Source organism: Gracilinanus agilis, chromosome 4, assembly GCF_016433145.1.
Source record: "Gracilinanus agilis isolate LMUSP501 chromosome 4, AgileGrace, whole genome shotgun sequence".
Classification (NCBI taxonomy): Eukaryota; Metazoa; Chordata; class Mammalia; order Didelphimorphia; family Didelphidae; genus Gracilinanus; species Gracilinanus agilis.
Window position 1 is genome coordinate 343,958,380 of NC_058133.1, and position 23,970 is coordinate 343,982,349.

Consider the following 23,970-nt stretch of genomic DNA (forward strand, 5'->3'; position numbering starts at 1 on the left):
GCAGGGTCAGGAAAGAGGGAGTCCCCCAACTTAGAAATAATCTGTCTCTGATCCTTAGTACCTTTCTTAAGTACTTGTAGTTTAATTTATGTCACTGTTATTTGAATACATATCTTATCACAACTACTGGAATATAAGCTCCACGAGAACAAGTATGAATCTTAGTTTTCTTTGTATCTGCCAAATTGACAGGCAAAAGGAGACCTGCAATAAATAACTGTGGAATTTTCCTTCCCTTTGAGATTACTTTGAATGCTAAAAGGAATACTGACACTATACCTGCATGAAGGCAAATAAATGATCAGATTATGTGATTTCTTCAGGTCTAGTACTAGAGTTAAGATGTCTAAAATCTAAGGTATTTTGAAACTGTTCAGTCAACTCTTTGTAAGCTCATTTGGAGTTTTCTTGGTAAAGATACTGGAGTAGTTAGTTTGCCATTTCCTTTTCCAGTTCATTTTACAGATGGAGTTAATGACTTGCCCAAAGTCACAGAGTTAGTAAATGTCTGAGGCCAGATATGAAAGATGATAACTTCATGAAATCCTCCTGACTCCATGTCAGCACTTGATCCACTGCACCACCTAGCTGCCACTATATAATGCATTTTGCTGAATTCAATTTTAATTTTCTTCAAGGTTCTAGAAGGGGTAAATTTTTTTCTTTTTTGGTAACAGTACTGGCACTTTATAATAGTGCCTAATTCTCTTTTTACATGAGATGTATTCATGAAAAAAATCTATGTCATTCTAATCTCTCATTTGTGGAAATTCTGGTTTTCATACAGAAGAATAAAGCTTTTAGAGGGTAAGCTGAGACAATTCTTTAAAAAGAAAAATCACAAACAGTACAACTTGAAAGTATTATTAAAACATAAAAAAATTCTAAATCACAGAGTTCACAAAAATCACAGATGAGAGAGTGGGTGTGTATGCAAACACTTTTTCAGCTAATGAAGTCTATAAACTTCTCCATAGTAAAATGAGAAATTTCCATGGGTTCTCCTAGGCTTTATCTAAGCACCTTAAGGGAAGGAGGACAATAGCTTTAAAAGGCAAACATGCATGTACATCTTTTGTTTAATTTTGTTTCTATAAACTTTTTGATCAGATTACACTGTTACTTGCTGATATACAAAAAAGGATGCTGATTTCAAAGACAGTTTTTCTTAATGTACTCCCACGAAGGAAGAGTGACCTGGCAATGTTGCTATAATTATTTTGTAAAATTCTTTTTTTTTCCCCTGCTGTGAAAACTATATTGAAACAATGAACAAAACAAGGCAAACCTTTATTTGGTTTTGTACTATAAATGCTCCTGGGGTAACACTGGGGTGTTCAGACAGACGGCCAGTATATAGGATCAATCCATGAAGTTCTTCGACCAATACTGAGGGAAGCTGGGCCTCCAAAACCTCATATGGATGAAGTGGAACATCGTTCTCTGTCTCATGTATTCTCAGATACCTGGAAACCCATAAGACACTGTTATCCACTACATATCAATCACACATGCATATTGGGCCACACAATTTTTAAAAAATATATCTGACATCCTACCTAAAGATGAAAACTTTCACATAATGAAGGAACATAACACAGTGATGCCTGATATTGTTTGCTTCAGAGTGTAAAGCTGATGCCTGGCCTGTAAATAAAGTAGACAGTATTAATCTCAAAAGTTGTTCTAAAGAGCAAGTCTGATCACATCACTTCAATGCCTGACCTCCCAAAATATACATTCACATACGCATACACACATACACTGAACTCTAATATAACAGAAGCTCAGGATCAAATTTTAAATCCTGACATTTAATATTCCTCCCAACCTGGTTATTTCCTATGTGGGTTTTTGACAATTCACTTTACAATCCAGTGACATTAACCTTCCTGCAGTTCCTCAAATACTCCAACTCCCATCTCTGCCTGTCCTCCACCCCTAAGCCTATAATCTTTTCTCTCCTCACCTCCATTCCTCTTGGCTTCTTTCTTGGCTCAGCTCAAATCCCACTTTCTTTAAAAGGCCTGTCCCAGGTCTCCCAACTGTGAATATTTTCCTTCTTTAGATTATTTTTGTCTACTCTGCATATATCTTATGTGCATCTCATTATTTCCATGCCATCTCCCACATTAGGACATGAGTTCTGGGTTTGCTTGTTTTGCCTCTCGTTGTCTGCTCAGAACTCAGAATAGGACCTGGCACATAGCAAGTAGTTAATAAATATTTGTTGACTGTTATTCCAATTAACAAATTAGCCATATTGTTGAAAATCTACACACTTTGGGAACCAGTAGTATTTTCCCTATCAGCATCTAACTGCAGGGCTGTTGTGAGGATCAAATGAAATATCTGTAAAGTGCTTAGCACGACGGCATAGTACAAAGTAAGGGCTATATAAATGTTTACCCCCTTTCTTTTTCACCACTAAACCCCTTACCCTGCCTTCTAGGAACTAGTTCCATTGGAATGAACTCAAAGGATAATCTACCCTGTTTTTACAATGGAAAATACTCCAACTCTCCAAAGCTAGGGACTTATCAATTTGCTAGATATTCACCTCAAAAGTCCACATCGATATGATAAAGGTCTAGGTCCCTAAACTAACATTTTCCACTCCCAACAAGTGATACCTGTTTAATTTAAGAACAACAATATCATTAAGATAGAAGCCTTTTAAAAAGTGCTAATTGATTTCTCATCAGCCTTTGATTCCATAGACAAGAACCATCTATGAACCAAACTGAATAATCTTAGGATAGATCTTAGGCTATTAATACTCCTTCAAAACCTGCTTCATAACACTCTTCCCAGAATTACAGAATACCACTGACAGGTGAAAGTTTCATTCTGAAAACTATATAACAGAGCTGTAACCTCCCACTCCTTTCTTAACTTAGCACAGGATGGTAGGCCTCCAGAGACAGAAATTGGGAAAACAACCATCTTTCTCCATACAGAAGACATGATTTTATCTAAATCTAAGAGCAGCTTTAAGATGTGCCTGAAGCTGCTCATTAATAATATTCGAAATATTATCTATACTAAAGCAGTAAATGTTATGTTTGACAACAAGTCACTTTGTTCCAAAGACTCAATTTATACAATTGCTTGGATTTAAGAAGTATCTGTTGGGAATTAACATATCCTGGTAAGAAACATAAGGATAGGGGCCTACTCAAAATTCAGAATCAATTTAATGGTCAAGGCAACCACTAATAAAACATTTGTCCTTGAATTTAAGTTAATCAGGGAGGTGGAGTCAAGGCTTAGACCCCCCCTTCAGAGGGCAGGGAAGCTCAATCTCCAACAGCCCTCCCCCTTAGATAGGGCTGAGACTAGCTGTAAGAATCCAGCTGACTGATCCCAGGACAAAGGCTGTAACCACTACAGAATACCTTGCTAACAGGCTGGAAGCACAGCTCCCTTCACCTATACATTCACCTACACCTGCAGCTTCTGCTGCCAGCCTGGGAAGATCTGACCTTAGAACTCATCTCAGCCTAACCTAGTCTATCAGTAGAGCAGTGAAAAAGCCCCTTCAGGACAGTATAGCCCAAAAATACAGATCCAGCAAATAATCAGAGGAGCAAGACTATAGCCAATGACGGGGGAAAGAAGGAAAAAATGTGAGTAAACAACAGAAAAAGAAAAAAGAAATTACAATCGACAGCTTCTATCCAGGTAAGAACAAATAGCAAATGGAACAGAGGAGGACCAAGGAACACCAAGCAAAAACACAGAAACTCCAGCAAATTAGACACAGGCTTTGGAAGAACCCAAAACACAATTCAAAAAACAATTAAGAGAGGCTGAAGACAGTTGTAAAAGAACTTAAAAAGCAAAATAAGTCATCTGGAAACAGAAAATATTATCTTGAAAGCCAAAATTAACCAGCTTGAAAATGAGGCAAAGAAGATGAAAGATGACCTACAAAGAAAATCAGACCAGAAGGAGGATGACCAAAAAGCCAGGGATGAAATTCAGTCTTTAAATATTAGAATCCAATAACTAGAAGCAAATGACTTCACAAGGCAGCAAGAATCTATAAAACAAAATCAAAACAATGAAAAAATGGAGGAAAATATGAAACAACTCATTGACAAAACATCAGACCTTGAAAACAGATCCAGGAGAGACAATTTAAGAATTATTGGACTACAAGGAGATCATGACAAAATGAATTTAAGTTAATCAAAAGAATTTATCTTCCCCACAAACCTATCCCTTATCCTAATTTCTTTACTTCTATTTATGGTACAATGATGAATTTGGAGTCAGGAGAGCTGGATTCAATTTCTAGTTCTTCCACTTATATGACAGACAAATTATTTAATTTTTCTGGATCTGTTTTTTCATCCATAAAATGAAGAGATTAGACTCCCTGGACTCGAAGGTTCCTAACTAACTATAAATCTATGATTCATTTCTTACTCTTTTTCTCTCCCTCAGCCCCACTCTCACATGCACTAAGGTCCCAAGTCCTATTGATTCTATTTCTATTCTACCTCTTACATTTGTTCCCTTTTCTCCACTCAGATTAGCACTATTCTCTCATTACCTTTCATTTGGACTAGTGTAATCTCTGCCCTACTAGTCTCTAGTCTCTATACTTCCATCCTTCAGACCACATCAAACATAATTCCATTAAAACAAGTTTGGCCATCATTCCCTTCCTCTCCCCATAAACCTTCAATGGCTACCAAAAAGATAAAATTCAAATTTCTTGGCTAGACATTTAAGACCTTTCTGTTCTACTCTATATTTCCAGGCTAACTTCATGTAACACTCCATCTTGTATGCTACTGGCAAATATAACTATAATGAAAAAAACCAAAGATATCAAGTAAGAATTTCTGAGTATTTGAGCAAGTTATAAGTACCTCTTAAAGAAAAACTCTGACCGTATTTACCACAGTAGCCCAACTCCATGCAAAAAGGTCTATAAACTATTCTCCAAAGTTGTCCTGATAGTTCCCCCATTTGTCAACTACACCTAGAAATATTCTTTTCTTATCTGTACATACTGAAATTTTTATTTACCTTCAAGGACTAATTCAGGGCACTTCTTTAGAATTTCCAAAGCCCTTCTGCCTCATTCCGAGTCAAAGTTGAAAGTGCTCTCCATCTCCTCCAATGCTACTGAAACATATTATCTGAATCTCTCCTCTGCTCTAGTCACACTCCACACACACACACCTTAGATAAAAACTATATAATGTAGGATAATCGCTGACATTTGGATAATGCTCCAGGTGCTTCATATGCATTACCTCACTTGACCCTCAAAATAATCCTGTGAGGTACAGGCTAGGTTTGTATGAATTCAATTAATGAATTCCCTTAAGTATTAACAAGTGGTCACATGTATTCTAATTTGCACTATTTGAAGTCATCATTATTTAAATTATAGCAACAAGTTCCAGCCCAATGGAAATAAGTAGTGAGAAATTAAAATAATTCACCACTTCAGAGAATTCATTATTCCTGCTTATCAACACACAGCTATGGTTCCAACAGAGTTATTATCCACAAAACATTTCCAACAAAAAATCAGAGTGGTCAGATGTAAATTCAGCTCTCCTTTATTACCACAAAACAGCAAGAAATATACCAAATAAATTATAAGAAAAAGAATGAGGAAAAAAAGAGAGGAAAGGCAAAACATTCTCACAAGAAAATCCCTAAAGAAAGCCAACAAAGACCAGAGAAATGAGTAAGAATTTTTTAAAGGCTCAAAATATAATGAATAAATTCTAAGGAGTAATAAATTATGAGGAAAAATCTCCAGAAGGATAAAGCAATACTGCAAGAAATTCAGGAAGAACAATGGCAAAAACCACAGAAATCCCCAGTGATGGAAGAGTCTCATAAAAGAATCATTTAAAACCAAACTCAAAAAGAAAACCAATGTTTTTTAATAGAAGCTGGAAAATGTTTAATGAAACAGTGGTCATCATGCAAAAAAGGGTTAAGATATAATCCAAAAATGTAGATGCAACAAGAAACATTAGAACCCAATTAAAAAACATCAAAATTAGAAAAATACATGGGGTCTCCATAGAAGGGCCAGTGTTTACCAAAGAGGGATAAGGTGGGTAGGGGAAGGGAACCACATGATTATATTAGAACTGGAAAAGACTTCATTACAGACTATTTAAGTTCTTTATTTTACATATGAGGAAAATGAAGCCCATGGAGATTAAGTGGCTTGCTCAGAGTTTCTCTGTTAGCAAGAGGGCAGGGCTGGGCTATGAACCAAAGCTCTCTGACTCCAGATTAGATTCCAGGCTACTTCTTGTAGCCAGAAAGATATGGATCACACTAAAAAATGCCAATCCAAATCACCAAAATCTGCTCTTCAACAAGATGAAAAGCAAAGGAAAATGGGTTAATTACAATGATAATTCATCTAGCAGAATCACGTATAATGTCAGGACCTCTGATTTCACTGGTAAAAGAAACACATAGGAAAGAAACTCTTTCCACCAAAGTAGATCTGAAGTTTTTTTACAACTCAGTTACTAGAGGAAACGAGAGTTTAAGTGATTTACCTAAAGTCACACATCTAGGATATGCCAGAGATAGGACCAGAACCCAGGATTTCTTGATTCTGAGACCTGCTCTCTATCCACTACAACAAACTGCTTCCAGAGCATAATGAGTACTTACTACATGGAGGGAACAGAACAACTTTCAATAATTCCTTCTGAGGCAACCAGTTTCCCTCCAGTTAAGTTTCTATGGGTCCCTGAAGTAATCAAGAAATAGCCATTAGCAGTGATGGCGAATCATTGGCATAGGTGCCAAAGATGACACACAAAGTACTCTGGGCACACAGCCTCCCTCCTTCCCTGCCCTGCAGTTCGTTACTAGAAAGGCAGAGGGACTTGAGTAGAGCTGCTCCCCTCTCCCTCCCACTGCCCCTCTTCCCAGAAGCCCAATGGAAGTGCACAGGGGTAAGGTGGGTGGCTTACAGGTGGCAGAGCTGGAGGGGAGTGGAGTACTCAGGCCACTCCTAAGAACATTCCTCACTTCACCCGCCCCTCCACTCAGCAGCCCAATGGGAGTGTTTTCTCCCTCTCCTGTGTGGGGAAAGGGGGACAGAGTTCACTTGGTATGGGGGAGAGGCATAACACACAGTCTCTGGGGGGGCCAGACATGGCACTCAGTCTGGGGGGGTGCAGTGGGGGTGGGGCCTGGCACTTCATCTCTAAAAGGTCTGCCATCACTGGCCTATAGTTGTAACAATTAAAAGAGCCAGTTTCCGATGTTTGATAGAAGGGAGATAGAGAAAGTCTATGAGGTAAGTCTTTCTTCCAGCTCTCCCCTGGAGCCAAATATACACAGAGAAACTTTAAGGGGGTGTCACCCTGAAACTGGGTGACCTGGATGGTGGTGCTGCCCCTCAGGAGTCGGGGGGGAGAGAGGCTTCCCTATAAGAGGAGGTATGTGGTACCCCAATCTGATCCTGAATAAGGATGGGGTTCACACAAACCTCCCCCCCATCAGTTAAATTCACAGCAGGTGGTCTGGCTTCAAGATGGAGGCAGCCAAACTAAGCTGTGGTTCTCCTCTCCTTCATCTCTCAGGCACTCCGGAATGCTATCTGACTATTGAATGGCTTTTATTATTTGCAATTCAGGAATTGGGAAGAGGAGTGAAGGGCAGAGGGATTTTGGGGTGCCCTCTTCTCTATTTCTATGGGGTCCGTCACTTGGGAGGGAACCTTTGGGGTTCCCACTCCTAAGCTTCTTCCCTCACCCCTTCTCCTTCTGTTTCTATTTCTAGTTTTCTGTTTCTATCCTTTTCTATAATTGTAAGTTTTGACTAAAAGGGGGTCTCTCAGCAAGGTTGGGTAATGGGTAATGGGAGAAAGAGACTAAGAGATTGCTCCCAAAATGGAGTCCAAAAACTAAGCTAATCCGATGGTTGAAGTCTTGATGGGAGAGATGTGATGGAATGGTTTTGATCAGGGAATCAGGGTTTCAATTTCCAAAGAAAGATCCTCAGGAAGCCCTCAGGACTGGATCCGAGCTGTGATGTCCACCTCTTCCCTCTCTCAGTCCTCCACCCGAAGACCTCCCCTCCTCCTCTTCCTCCGGGAAAAATCCCAGAATTCTCTCTGGTCTCAACTGTCAGCAACTGCCTTCTCTGGCTCCTTTTTCCCATCCTCCTTGCACAAATCCAATCCTTACATAGTCTTGGATATACATGGTATAATGGTCTTGGCAAGGGGAAAGGAAGAGAGAATTCTCTGTGTTTAGAAATCATTATTTTTCAAGTCAAAGTCATTCATGCAAAGAGGTGACAGTAGAAACAAAGATGCTTAGCAGAATAGTGGGAAAAAATATAGACATAGAAGAATACATCACAGGACTGGACAGGGTATTGTTTTCTTAACCACACTTCTTACATACAAAAAGGGAAGGCTATAGGGAGTGGGAGGAGGGGTATTTGAGTTGAGGACAGGGTAAATAGGAAGGGGACTGCTTGAAATCAAACAGGAAAGAGCTACCTAACACTAATTGGAAAAAAAAAAAAAGTAGGGGAGAGAGGTACAGAGATTTGGCTATGAACTAGGAGGAAGGAAAATATGAGGATTGTAACTTCTCAAGCAAATTGCAGGGAGTTAGTACTGATTATTTAAAAAGAAGGATAATATGACAGGACTGTATGAAGAAAAATAATTTAACAACTCTAACTTTAAATGTCAAGGAGCTGAATTCATCTGGTAGCAGGTTGTTCCTCATGCTACAGACTTCACTGCTCTGATCTCTTACCCCAGTTGGGCAGGTCCTTCTTACTGCCCCTCTATGTTTTCTTTGGCTGAAATCCTGTTTCTCACTTGCCTCTTTGCCATTCTTATACATGATATTCCATCTCCCCATTCTGTGGCCTTTCATTTCCACATTTCTGGAATCTTCTCCGTTAGCCCTATCATCATCCCTGGCTCCTTTGAATTCCTTCATGACTCAGCTCAACTCCCACCTTCTGCAGAAAGCTTCTCTTCCCAATATTCCCTGCCTTGTGTTTTCCCTCTGAAGCAAAGGCAATTGACACTGTAGAGATCTTATATATACATAGTTACTTGAATGTTTTCTTCCCCATTCAAATGCTATCTACTTGAATGTAGACACTTTTGGCCTTTCTTTGAATCCCCAGAGCTTAGCATATTGCCTAACATAAAGTAAGTACTATGTGTGTACTGACTGCAGCATGACCAAACTGCAAGACTGAAAGAAGTGTAACAGAAAGAAAAAAAATTATTAATCTAAACAGAAAGTAGAAAAAACCTGTTATTACAGATTGTTGGAGATTATCAAGTGGAAATACTAAGTATATTTTTCAGCATCAGCACACCTGTATAAAATATCATTATGTAAATTTTTAAGAAGCAGAAATAGTAAATATATTCTTTACAGAGCATAAACAACAACAAAAAAAAAAAAAACCCTGGAATCAATAAGGCAACCAACAAGAGATTTAAAAGGAAATAAAATGTTATTTCAAGTAATGAGTAGTCAAAGAAATAATATCAGAAAAATGTCAACAATAAGAAAACATACCAAAACTTAAAAGGATACAGCTAATGCTGTCCTTAAAGGAAAATTTTTCTCTCTGCACATGTTAACAGAAGAGAATATAAGGCCCTTTAAATCAGAAACTAGTCATATGTCTTTGTATCCCCAGCACCTACCATATTGCCTTACACAACAAAGGCACTTCATAAGTTCTTGCTGATTGAGCAAAAAACTTTAAAAAAACAACCTGAAACTATAAATAACTAGAAGTCAACAAAATAGCAAAACCAAAATAAGCTAGAAAACTCAAAAATCATCAGGAACTACAATATATAAATATATACCAAGAAATAAAATGGATGAATATTTACAATATTAAAATATTCAGATTAACAAAACATATAAGCCTCCAAATCACCAGTCTCAGGTAGACATGAACAAAACATTTACGAACTCTCAAAGAAAAAACTTAATCCAGATGGCGTTTCAAATAATTCTATGAAGCATTTAAAGACCAAATAATTCCTATGCTTCATACTTTTCACAAAAACACCATCTTTGTTTTACAGATAAGAAAACTAAGGCTCAAAGAGGTTAAGTGACTTATAAGTGGTCAGGTAGCTTATAAATTTTGGAAATTATATTTGAACCCTGGATTTGGAGGCTCCAAATCGAGTACAGTACAGTATCTATTCTGCCACTGCCTCTCTTTTTTTCCGATAATTTTTTAATTTTAGTTTTTTTTATTCTGAATTTTACAAAACCAAATAAAACAAACATTTCCATATACAAAGGAAAAGAAGATTGTACATAAATGAAATCATAAATCTCTTTTATGTTTGGCTCACTTTTCTATATAACTATATAATAAATCCCACACAAAACTTTCAAAGTCTTCCTGTTTGTCTGTGTTTCCTTCTGAATATTCCATTCGCTTTCTAAAATAGTAATAGAATTCTAGTAATAGAATTTATCCACAAGTGTCCCAACCCTTCACTACCCTCCCCGCATCACAGAAAGCATTGTCCAGGAGATAGATGTGTTCATACAAATTAAGTCTTTCATGTTTTTACCTTTCAGGTCACTCTCTGGAGGTCACATGCACAATTTATTCTTTCAGTATTAATTCTGTAGCTGTGTATGATGTTCTCTTGGTTCTACTCATTTCACTATTCATTATCCTGTGTAGTTCTTTCTAAGTTTTTTTAAAAATAGTCTGCTCATTTCTTATGGCCCAGAAGTATTCCATCATAATCACATACCATGCCTCTCTTTCTTATCCTCCTTTTAGATTATAAAAGTCTTTGGAAAAGGAATCTTATCACTTTTTCCAGCTTCTCATGCCCTGAACCTACCACAATGCCTTGAGCCATAATGTATACTTAATAAATGTTTATTGACCTGAATTCAATTTATTCAGAAATCACCTGAATGCCTATACAAATGGTTGAGCTAAATCAAAGTTCCCTTGAGTGAAACTTTTTGCCCCTACTCATAACCATCTCACTGGCCTACCTCCAAGAAGTGTAATGACTCTCCTATCTAAGTAAGAATATAAGTAAGGTTCCTAAAACTTTTTCAAACAGAATGTCAGTTCTACCAGTTACCCAGAGGGTACCAATGTTTTATGGGCAGCTAGATGGTGAAATGGACAGAGCACTCATTGAGCCAGAGTCAGGAATACCTGAATTCAAATCCTTGAATTTGTCTTGAATACATGGTAGCTATGTGACCCTGGATAAGATGTAACCTCTGCCTGCCTTTGTTTTCTCATCTGTTAAATGAAGATAATAATAATAGCACCTGCCTCCCAAAATTGTTGTAAGGATCAAATTGAAAATTGTTTATTAGCAAAGAGCCCAGCACATAGTAAGAACTACATGAATTATAAATTATTAATATTAGTCCCTCTATAGTCAACAAATACAAAATAGAGGCACACAGAGCTAAAAAGAGAGAGCAATCCAGAATTTGCCAAAAGTTCATATGAGAAATATAGTATTTAAGAGACATTTTAACAATATACTCTTCTGAAAAAACATGAATCATGTAACCATGGAAAAATATTCTAATTTAATTAATTAAATAAAATTTAAAAATAAAACAAGATACTCCTCTATGTTTTCTATATTATAAAGTTAGGTCATCAGAAAGCAAAATATTAGGTAATATTTTCTTAGCTCCAAATAGGGGCCCTATAGATTTGTTGCTGAGGATTTAAAAGCAAACATGACAAGACACATACAGTGGGAGATAGTATGCCTGGCTTGTAATGTATAACGATGGAGGGAGTACTGAATTAAGCTGTTAAAATTTTCTCCCCCAGAACTGTCTTCAATGTGTTAAGACATAAAGTTATGCTCTCATCTTTTAAAGTACCGATATTTCATGATCATTTGAAGACTATTTCCATGTTTTCTCAAAACAGTAGTTGAAGACATGTTTATTATCACCAACCATCCCTACACAAAGAACTATGCAATAAAAACCTAGAATTCCATGCCAGAATCTTTAGTGTGCTCCTTTTCATAAAACAATATAACTTAATATGTTTCCCTTTTTACCCTAACTGCCAGGGAGATTACACTTAATATCAGCGTACAATGTCAGCAATTAACTAGTTATAAAGCAAAGTGTAGTGGTAATAGCACTTGTTTCAGAGTCAAATACCTAAATTCAAGCTTTGTTTTCCCTCTTACTACTTCTGTGACACTAAGTGACTTAATTTCCCTCAAATTCTGAAATTTTCTGATTTTAAATCTAAACCCAAGTCTAACACATGCACAAGGCTGTAATAAATAGGCTGCCTGTCATGTCTTATTGCTTAAATCAAACAAAGTATTTTGTAGAGTTCTCATTTCATTCATTCCATGATAAAGATAAATAAACTCCATAAATAATGATGTCCATGTAAATAAAACTTGCCAGGTTTGATCAAGTATTGAAAAACTATCTGTTATAACATGAATGCTGGATATGAATTTTTTTTAAGATTTATTTTTGTTAAAAGACAAAAAAGGCCCTCAAAATTTCAAACAGGACTAATTAATTGGTCAATGGAACTACGTAGTATATTAAAAGAGTATATGAACAAGAATTTCTGTGCATTAATTTTAGGCACAGAATGAAGAAAGTTGATAAATTCTACATAAATGAAAATTAACCTGAGTCAGTGTCAGAGGAATTGCTTTCAGCCCTGCCTCTTTCACGTACTTCCTAGCTATGTAACGTTGTCTGTAAGCTTCAGTTTCTTTGTCTGTAAAATGGGGAAAATAATTCGTTTTCTAACCCTTTAGTAGAACATTCATTAAGGGTCAAATGTATGTAAAAAGTTTTATAAACTTAACGCTCTTCACAAAGTTCTATTATGTTGTCTCACAGTGACATGCAACCTATGCTAGCAAAGGCTTAGCCATTCTATAAAGTTTTCAAATATAGACTGCTGATCTAAGTCAACCTAAGGATGGAGAGATTCATTTCCAGCACAGAATCATTTGGCAGTTAATTCTCTGGCCAAAGAAATCCATGAAACACAGAAAAATACAAAATGTATCTCTCTGTTTTGTAGCCCCCCTTCCATTTCTGCAGTGACAGAAACCAAATGGTAGAACAGCAGAGGAGTCTAAGAATTACAGGGTTTGCTTTTTTTTTTTCTAACTTCCTCTAAACATTTACTTAACTGCTGCATATCAATGTGAGATCCTTATCCAGTGACCCAAGAATGGAAATAAAACTAAATGAAGGGATAAAATCTTGTAAATCTTGATATTCTTACTACAAATTAAATCAGACAACAAAAACAAACAGCCATGAAATGGAAGGATGACTAACTGTTTTCCCCAGGAATGATAAATAAAGAAGTTTAAAGTTGGGTTTATCCTATTCCTAAAGATAAAAGAAATATCATTTCATGGGACACTTGGTTATAGCACACTGCACTGTCTATGAAAAGCAGTTGTAAAATTGTCATTCAGCAAATAAGTCCAGTGTGTGTATTAACATATATTCCAAAATATGAGGGGGAAAAGGGGGACCACAAAGAGTTTAAAACCCTAATGTTTGGTGACTTCAATGCAAAAGTGGGTACAGGAGATGGCAGTGAAACATACTGGAATATATGGTTCAAAAATAAAAAAAAAATATTGATAGGTCAAAGGTTTTCAGACTATACCAGAACTTTAATTCTACATATAAAGAATACTTTCTTCAAGAAGAAGTTTTAGAAGTCCTAAACATGCTAAACACAAAAGAACACACACACACACAAAAAATAAAACTGATTTTAGCAAACAGAAAATGATTGGCAACGGATGTGTAAGTTATTTACAAATCAGTTGTCTTGGTAGTTAGACACCCAAGTCTTTCTATGAAAGAGTCCTGCCTTTTATTCTGAATATCCTTCTAGTGATACTGCATAGTTTTGATTGATGAAACACAAACTTATAAAGAATTAAATTTTGCAAGGCACATACACACTAAGGGCAATCAGTACCTGCATAAGCTGCAACATCTTATTAAAGAAAAACAGCAGAATAAGCAAAGTTAAAAGAAAACGATCAAAGATGAAAAAGGAATGGAAGATTAATGGTCATATAACAAGTCAAAGGGATAACAGAAGGCTACCCTCCATGACAATCAATATCAATTCAGTGTTAAGATACCCAGAGGCCAGTTCACAATGTGTTGGGAGAACATGGATAACAGATGCAAATGATAACATGGTACTAATGGGTTGTCATTTATGGGTAGAATAGGACAAACCAATGAGCTTGTAGTTCACCATTAGATGCAGATTAAGGCCCTGGATTTGGAGGCAAGCAATCCTAAATTAAAATACAAACTCCAACAACAACTGTGTGTGTCACTGGATGGACCACTTAACTCACTGTGCCTCACTTTCTTCATCTGCAAAATGACTAAATGGCCTCTCAGATCTCTTTTGGTTCTTACACTATGCATGATATCATGAAGTTTCAAAACATTAGCAATAATTCTTGTTACCATTTACTTTTGATGGTTGGCAAATAGTGAAGATAGTGTGTAAATGGAATTAGCTCACCTCTCATTCATAGTTAAAAAACTCTAGCCACCAGAGATAATGTCATCCCCACCTCCCTTAGTGGGGAGAGGAGATGAGTTACCCACACGTGACAATAAGTAACAAATCAAGAACAAGGGACTGCCCTTTGGGCAGTCCAAAACAGTGTTGGGGCTGCCATTTGTCCACTTGAATTAGAGGTGGACCTCCAGGAAGTAACAAAAGCTGCTGTCTTTCAGATATGATGGTAACTTCCTGTTGAAGCAGTTGGCAGTTGAACTTGGTGTAGAAGGAGGTGAGACCTCAGACAGCTTCCCTCTGAATTGTCACGTGGGTAAGTTAGGCTGACTTCCTTTCCCCTACTTTGGTGTTTCTAGAGTTTCTACCTCAAGGAGGCTTCTTTGCCTCTCTAATTGCTAAGGCCTTGTGGCTAGTAGCCTAGTTTAATTAATCTCTTAACTCTCACCCAGAGTTTTCTCTCTCTCTTTCCCTACCTTCAACCTTCCTAATTGTAAATAAACTTCCATAAAAGCCATCCTGACTTGGGTCTATTTTTTTATTATGGAATCAATCTAGATCTGATTGATTCCTGGTGACCACACCTTAAATATACAAATATATATATACATATATATAAATTTGCCTCTTACAATAGTCCTGAGAGTTTGAAATTAGGAACTAGTTCTTAGTTCTATTCCCCTATTATTTCTCCAGAATTTAAAAAGGTCCCTGATCCATGAGCTCATTAAAGCAGTTCTAGTCATTTGGTCCATGAGTTTATTAAGAAGAGGTATTGAATTACTAATTTTTTTAAATAATAAAAAAAATTAGAAGAAATGTGTACCTAGACTATTGAAAGGAAAAAAACATTTTTATCAAAAAAATTAATAAATTATAGACAAAGTCATAGATTGGATTATAGATATTACTCAATTAAACAGAATATTAAAAATTAAAATAAAAAATACTGTTTAAATGTAAAGAAAAGACAGATTAGGAAAACTTTTCCCCCAATAAAAATATCTGGGGGGCAGCTGGGTAGCTCAGTGGATTGAGAAGCCAGGCCTAGAGACAGGAGGTCCTAGGTTCAAATCCAGCCTCAGACACTTCCCAGCTGTGTGACCCTGGGCAAGTCACTTGACCCCCATTGCCTACCCTTACCAATCTTCCACCTATAAATCAATACACAGAAGTTAAGGGTTTAAAATAAAAAAAAAATATCTGATGACTAGCTGGAATTCAGAAATAAGAAATAATTGCTACACATCTATAATAAAAACACTCCCCAATGGATCAGTTGCCAAAGAATGAACAATTTTCTAAGGAAGAACACAAACTATTAATGAAATTAATGAAAAGCTTAAATTCCCTAATACTCAGAGCAACCCAAATTTAGATGGCCTAAAGATACTACATTATACCTACCAGAATGGCAAAAATAGCAAAAAATTTAAAAACTAGATGTTGACAATGATATGGGGAATGAGATAGTCTAATATATTATTGATGGGGCAATAGTCTAGTAAACACATTTTGAAGCCCAATAGAGCAACAAGTAAGTCACAAGACTGATCAGATCTCTTAACTTGGAGATTGCCTTAATAAGAAGGACTTTATCTTAAAATATCATAGAAGGAAGAGAGTATCTATCTGTATAAAATATTCATACCTATTTGATTTGTAATAGCAAAAAACTGGAAACAACTATATGCTTGGTGATTAGAGAACTATTATTATATAAAGATCCCTACCACTCAGGTAGGCATGTCGTATTTAAATACAGAAATTGCTGTGCTGTCCTCAAAATAAAATAACAAATAATTTATAAAATAGCAAAAATAATTTTCTTTATTATTTCAAGACAAATCAATAGCCATTTTATTAAGTACCTACTCTGTCAGATAATTTCCCTAAGCATTAGAAATGCAAAAAGCCAAAAAACAATTTTTAAAAGTCCCTATTTCAAGGATTCATTTTTGGGGGGGGATAAGGGATGACATCTTCTAATGATGAAAATCACAACCCCTTTACATCTTATTGGAGAGTCTTCATGAGATGTTGTGTTCAAAATAAAAATTAAATCATGATGAGGCCAATTTGAAGATGTACTTCTCTTAATTCAACCTAGGCTAGTCCTCAAACAAGAAATGTACTTAAAAAATTCAAACTCAAACCATTTCCAGTGTGCTAGGACTTGCCAGAGCTTGCATATCACAGGTCTGGTCTGAGATAACTTAGATTCATTCTACATTTTACACTGAGGCACAGGGATAAGGTGCCTATCCATTCTATATGTAATAGCAGGACCAAACTTTTGCTATTTACTTGTATAGGAGACAGTTATCTTATGTAACAGCTAAATAATGTGTTCTGCCATTCCACACTATCCTTCCTCTACATCAAATGTTCGAATCACTTTTGTCCCCTCAAAAATCAACTACATCTCCTACCAAAATAAAAGGTCCAGAGAAGATCAGAAAAGAAAAGGGATTAAGAGAGCTATGCAAATGAAATTTCCCATAAGTAAAGGCAGATAGATGGTGTAGTGGATAGAGCAAAAGGTCTAGAGTTAGAAAAACTGACATTCAAATTCAGTCTCAGACACTTGCTGGCTATGTCACTCTGGACAAGTCACTTAACCTCTGTCTATCTCAGTTTCCTCATCTTTAATACGGGGATAATAACAGCACCTACTTCTCAGGCTTATTAAAATATTTTTAAGTATCTAGCAATGTCAGGAAGTAACTGCTTAATAAATGTCTCCTCCTTTCTTTCCTTCCTCTGAGCTAAATTTTTTTAATTTGTTTTTTCACAACACAGAAACTAGGTATCTTTTTTTTTTCCATCTTCTGAAGACTGGGAAAAAGAATGCTATCACTTTAATTATTACTACAAAACCCCAATTTGGAAAAAAAAATCTAGAAATACCATATTATGGCAAAGTAATGATTTCTGCAATATTTAGTACACATTTTAAACTTACCCAAATCACCAGAGGTCTGTAATAGTGTTTCCAACTTGTAAATTTGTTGCCTATTTTAAAAGGAAAAATTTAGTTCTGATATTTTATATAATAAAAACTTTATCTCGAAAATACTTCCAAATATAATACTACAGATTAGTTCCTCCTATATTTACATCAGACTTTTCCTTTAGAAATGTTTTTAGTGAACATCTCATAAATTCAGAACCTACTGAGTATTTAAGGAAAACAATCACTGTGTGATTCTCAAAGGGTCATTTCAAATAATGAGGTAATGAAGTTTTTCCTATAAGATAGAGAATTTTCTCTCTTTATACTGACATTCTGGCCTTCTTAGAAATTCTATTAAGAATTCCAGGTACAAAACTATAAAATCATTTCATTTTAGTGCCAAAAGGAATCTAAAGTCTTAACTATAATGTACAAATTCCATTAACAGTATAAGATTATGTTTGCCCTGAATGTGCTTACAAAACTTTTACACATAAAATGAGACAATAAAACAATTATATAACAAAGTGTTAAAATGTAGAGTGAGAAGCAACAAGGTAGAGTGGATAAAAAGCCACCTGTAAGGAAGAAATAGGTTCAAGTGCTGCCTCTCCTTTATTATGTGATCATGAATTAAGTCAACAAACTTCTCAGTGCATGGTGGAACTCTCTGAGACCAGCAGATAGAGGTGATTTGCATTCCTATAATGAGTTTCTACACCTTAGAATAATGAAGTCTGGACCAAATAAGGCAGTATGTATAATTAGAACTCAAAAAAGGGAAATATAAAGAGAAACTGGTGTTTTTCAAGATTAAAATAAGAGTGTATGTATGAGTGTGTGTATATACATATGTAAGCATATAATTATATGTGTATATCTACACACATAGATGCATATATAAATTATTATTATTATGAATATAGTTCATTAAAGTTTCCAAATATTTTTTATATGTTAATTCCTTTGAGTCCTATAAAACAATCACCCTATTTGAGATAGGCACTAAAGGTATCATTCTGTCCACATTATTGATGAAGGAATAAGCCCAGAAAATTTGTGACTTGCCCATGTTTACACAGAAATTAAGTGTGGAAGGCAGGATCTACACATAGGTATTTCTGAACGGGTCCAACATTTTATAGACTATATATGCTACAACTTAAGGGACTACTAATTTAGGACATCAAGTCTGAAACTTACCAGTTTGATATGTTCAATCTTAATTTTACTTAGCTCTTAATTCCTAGGACAGCCAAAATACATTCTTTGTCTATATTTTTTCAATGAAAATCCTCTCTCATTCTATATCTTTGCCCCAAAGAAATGTCTATAACTAAGGTCTCCTAAAACAACCTTCGTTTTCAGTTCCCTTCCCTATTTAATCCTCTTTTACATGTATTAGAAATACTTTCTTACAGTGGTTTTTGGATGGTATGTCACTTTCTTTAACTTTCTACAAAGTCTTTAAGAACAATTTCAAAGTATTATCTAGTAGATGAGCTATATGTCATCTTTTTTTTTAAACAACCAGGAAGAGATTTTTCAAATTCTAAGCCACAAGTCATCAAAAGGGCTCAATATTTAGATAAGTAAAGTGCCTTCTTTAATTCCCTCCTCTCTTTTAGATAATTGAGGGCCATAAGATTACTTAAGGGGACCTTAGACATCACATCCAAACACATATTTTGCAGATAAAAAAAGAAAGCTTGGAGAAATAGGTGATTTACACAAGGTCATTTAAGTTATAAAATAGCAGAAATAGAATTAAACTTATGTCTTCTGATTTTAAATCCAGGGCTCTTTAGTTCTTAGACTTGGAATACCAAACAAACATAAAGAGCTATAAAAAAAATAGGTTTATTAACAAAATCTATTAAAAGGAATATTTGGTCAAATTTACTTCTGTTGAAAGATGAAGAAGAGGGGGCAGCTGGGTAGCACAGTGGATTGAGAGCCAGGCCTAGAGATAGGAGGTCCTAGGTTCATATCTGGCCTCAGACACTTCCCAGCTGTGTGACCCTGGACAAGTCACTTAACCCCCATCGCCTAGCCCTTACCACTCTTCTGCCTTGGAACCAATACACAATATTGATTCCAAGAGGGAAGGTAAGGGTTTAAAAAAAAAAAAAGGTGAAGAAGATAATACAGATCATTGATTTCATAGATGAGATTACTATATATATTCATTATAATTTAAAATGTTAAAAGAATAAGTTCTTTATACCTTTCTGGTTTCTAAAGAGCATCACTTACTATTCACTATTGCTACTCCCTTTCAATCTCCCAAAAACTACAATAGCAAAAACAAAACAAAACAAACATACCTGCATAAAGAAAAGAGGTCTCTAGAAGAATTCACTAAAGCAATTTCAGTCACCCACTGGAAGCCAAAGAGTTCCACTATATCTTCTTCAAAGTTGGTTGGCAAAGGATCTAAGCTAAGCATCAATCTGAAATATGAACATTTGTTCAGTTGTAACTTGTAACTTTTTGTTATCTAATTCAAAGAAATTACTGCCACATGCTGCAGTATAAAACATTCTATTATTGCGGTATAATATTAGTTCACTCAGTGACAGCATCCTTGTTATTCTTTGCACACAGCACTCCATATCTCAACTCCATTTTCACTGCCTGTCCACTGTGCCTGAAATGCTCTCCCTCCCCATCTCTGTCTCCCAGCTTCCTTCAAGTCCCAGCTATCTAAAGTCTTACATTCTGCAAGAAGTCTTTCCCAGTTTTCCTTAGTGACTTCCTCCAGTGATTACTGAAATGAATCCTATATACAAATTGTTTGTACATTGTTGTATGCATGTTGTCTCCCCCATTACACTGTAAGCTCCTTGAGATGAGGGGCTTCCTTTTTAAAAGTTGCTTTCCTTAAATCTCCAATGCTTAGCACAGAAACTAGCACATAGTAGGTATGTTAAAAAAAAACACTAGATGACTGACTGACAAAACTTCTATTGTGCATCTACCATATGTAAGGTTCTGAGAGATACAAAATAAATAAAACAAGGCCTTCAAATTAATAAAGTATCAGACAACAAAGTATCCATCTCATAAAATGTTATAAAACTAATAAAAGTACCCTGGAGGGGGGCAGCTGGGTAGCTCAGTGGATTGAGAGCCAGGCCTAGAGACGGGAGGTCCTAGGTTCAAATCCGGCCTCAGACACTTCCCAGCTGTGTGACCCTGGGCAAGTCACTTGACTCCCCATTGCCTACCCTTACCACTCTTTCACCTATAAGTCAATACACAGAAGTTAAGGGTTTAAAAAATAAAAAATAAAAAAAAAAGTACCCTGGAGTAATACAAAGCCTCTTGTGCTGTAGGTCAATGTATGTCCCATAATTAGTAATTTGTAAGGTATCCCTATAAAATGATATTTTAAAAACTGAATTATGTCACTATGCATAATTTTGATTAATGATGGCTAATCTTGGTCTTGTTAGGAAGTATATTTGACTTTGAAATCAAGTTAAAAGACATTCTGAGCAAGGCCTGTTGAATACAGTGATTGATCACATTGGAATAAATGCATGACAACTATAAAACATCATCTAATTAATAGAGACCTAAGGAAGAAATACTTTTTAAAGCTATGGATAAAAGCTATAATATATTGTATTGATTACATAAGTTTAAACTTTTTACACAAACAAAACCAAATCAAAACTAGAAACAATCACATAGGAAAATTTTTACAATGAGTTTATTAAATATCTTATTTCCAAAATATATAAATAACTGATTCAAATTCATAAGAATAAGTCATTCTCCGATTGATAAGTGGTCAAAAGATATGAAGAAGCAGTTTGCAAGGGCAGAAATCTAAGCAATCAATAACCAAATGAAACAAATGTTTCAAATCACTAACAGATAAAAATAAAGAGCAACACTATGGTTCTACCTTTGGCAAACAACAAAAAAAGTAGGAAATTGTTGGAAGAGCTATGAATTATTATTCATTCTGGAAAGCAATTTGGATCCATCCCCCTAAATTCACTAACATATGAATACCAATTTGACTCACTGATACCATAATAGGCTTATTACTGCAAAAAAAAAAAAAATCAAAGAAAGAGGAAAAGGATCATATATACAAAAATATTTATAGTAGTTCTTGGTAGTGGCAATTATCTGGAAACTAAGAGGGTACCTATCAATTGGGGAATGGCTAAGCAAATATTATACAAATATTATACAAAAAGTATACAAATATTATAGAGAACTACTCAGCTATAAGAAATTATGACCAGAGGTAGGTTCAGAGAAACCTGTTAACAACTGTATGAAATGATGACTAGTGAAGTGAACAGAACCAGTGTAACAATTTTATACACTGACATTATGAAGATAAAAAGTTTTTTAAGACTTTAAGAACCCTGAGCAATGAAATAAACAACCATGATTCTACAGGAATGATGAAGCATGCTACCCATCTTCTAAGAGAGGTGCCTGACTCAAGATGCAACAGTATGAGAAATATATATTTTTAACACGTCCAAAGAGGGAATTTGTCTTCCTTGGCAATATATATTTTTACAAGGCCTTTGCTTTTCATATGGGGTTAGGATGGTGATAGAATGGAGAGAAAATAAATGCTTGTTAATTCGGGGGGGAAAAGTTCAAAAGAAAAAGATAACAAAAGTGTTTATTATTATAAAAAGTTTATTATTATAAAATAATAAGTTAAATTTTTGAGTTGACAAGTGAAAGCAATTTCAAAAAAGGAGACCCAAAATGTTGAGCAACATATCTTAGTGAAAGTAAGACCCTCTATGATTATTTTAAAATTCAAAACTTAAGTGGAGGCACACATTATAATGTGTTTTTTTAAATTCATTTCATTTTCATGTATTTTATATATGTATATACCTAAATGTTTCCATTCATATGTATGGATAGCCTGAAATAAAAATGTAGTATATATTATATAAAAAGAATACATGTTTCTTCTCATACATGAACAGATTTTGTGTGTGTGTATGTGTGTTTATGAAAATAAAAGGGAGAGGGGAGGAGAACCTATGCCAAAATATAGCAGCCTTCTAAGGAAGTTCCATTTTAACAACTCTACATTAATATTCAACTACAAGAGCCTCAAATCTCCTACCTTCCACCACCAAACTCAGATCATTCAGAAAAGTCTACCTTATATCAGTTTTTGACTCTCCTGAACCATCTTAGGGGAGTGCTTTCGCCAAGAAGCATGATTTAATTATATGAAGCCAAATGTCTTCAGTAAACAAGGTGAGAGCAGGATCAAAATCTAGATATGAAGAAATGTCAGGTTCCCATAAACTCTATCAAATAGCTGTTCACAATAAAGACACAAATGAACCAATGAGAGAGAACAAAGCTCCCAGTTCTTACCTCTTCAGAGATCCACTTGCTAGGTAGGAATCTGGAGAAAAATTTTTCTTTCCATCAGAGGCACAAGAAAAGCAAGGAGGTCGACACCATTCCGTCTCCAGTTCTAGCTCCAAACTTTCAGTAAGGAATGAAGAGGCTATGGGGTGGTCATCCATTGCTTACACAGTTCCCTGAAATAAGTGGTTTTTAATCGCGCAAGCAGCCTGGCCTCAACTTGGGGAATGAAAAGTGAGCCAGAGTTTCCAAGGAAACTTTCCAAACTGGTTAGGAATGGTGACCCGGGCAAGTTGAGCTAGAGAAAACTTCAGTTTTCTTCTCTGTAAAATGGAGAGGCGAATTATTACAGCAGATGGTCCTAATCAGTGGCTTCTAGGATTGCAGGGGATGGAAAGAGCAATAAGGGGAGGGGGGAAAGAATAGGGGGGTAGGCAGGTTCGGCCTTTACACGTTTCCGGGCTGGGCAACTCCCACCTCTTAAGAGGCAGCTCCCAGGGCTTTATGCCCCGCAGCAAAGGGGTTAGGATGGGGAGATGAGGCACGATCTGGTTGCCCTTGGGCATGGGGAGAGAAGCGGGTAATCAGTACCTGGCCACCCCTGTACCACGCTGGCCGATCCACCTGAGACCAGGGAAAGAGCCGAACCAACTCTGCAGTTCGCCGGGGCCGGAACAAGTGAAATTCCCGCCACCGCGCACTCGCGCGTCCAATAGGAGACGGGGCTTAGAGTGGCGGTCAGCCCTCTCCGCCCCAAATTCGGGCGGCTCCGCCCCAAATTCGGGCTCCTCCAGCTCGCATACCCAGAACGTCTCCACAGCTGGGAAGACCAGAAAATCTCGCGAGAGCAGGTCTCCCAGGGACTCCGTTCTTTCCTACCTCCCCTTTGAATGAGAATGACAACAATCAGTGGTCTGGAGGCGGAGCTGCGACTAGAAAGTGAATGAGTTACGCGTGCGCACTTACGAATAGCGCTATTGCTTTTCACTCTGCTGGGAGGAAGAGCCCCAACAGTTAACATCATTTTAACTTAGAAAGTATCCGTGTCGCAATTGTTT

General features: G+C 36.3%; 1 protein-coding gene across 1 annotated transcript in view; it reads right to left on the bottom strand.

The window, feature by feature from the left end:
- The window catches only part of MMS22L (MMS22 like, DNA repair protein), a 155,232-nt gene extending 132,159 nt beyond the window's left edge, over nt 1-23,073 (bottom strand). Inside the window, exons 1-5 of the mRNA XM_044674364.1 lie at nt 22,919-23,073; nt 19,864-19,989; nt 17,546-17,595; nt 1,560-1,647; nt 1,289-1,466 (exon numbers count right to left, since the gene is read on the bottom strand). Of these exons, the coding sequence (XP_044530299.1) occupies nt 1,289-1,466; nt 1,560-1,647; nt 17,546-17,595; nt 19,864-19,989; nt 22,919-23,073 (597 nt within the window). The remainder of the gene's footprint in view (nt 1-1,288; nt 1,467-1,559; nt 1,648-17,545; nt 17,596-19,863; nt 19,990-22,918) is intronic.
- Nucleotides 23,074-23,970: the final 897 nt, after the last annotated feature.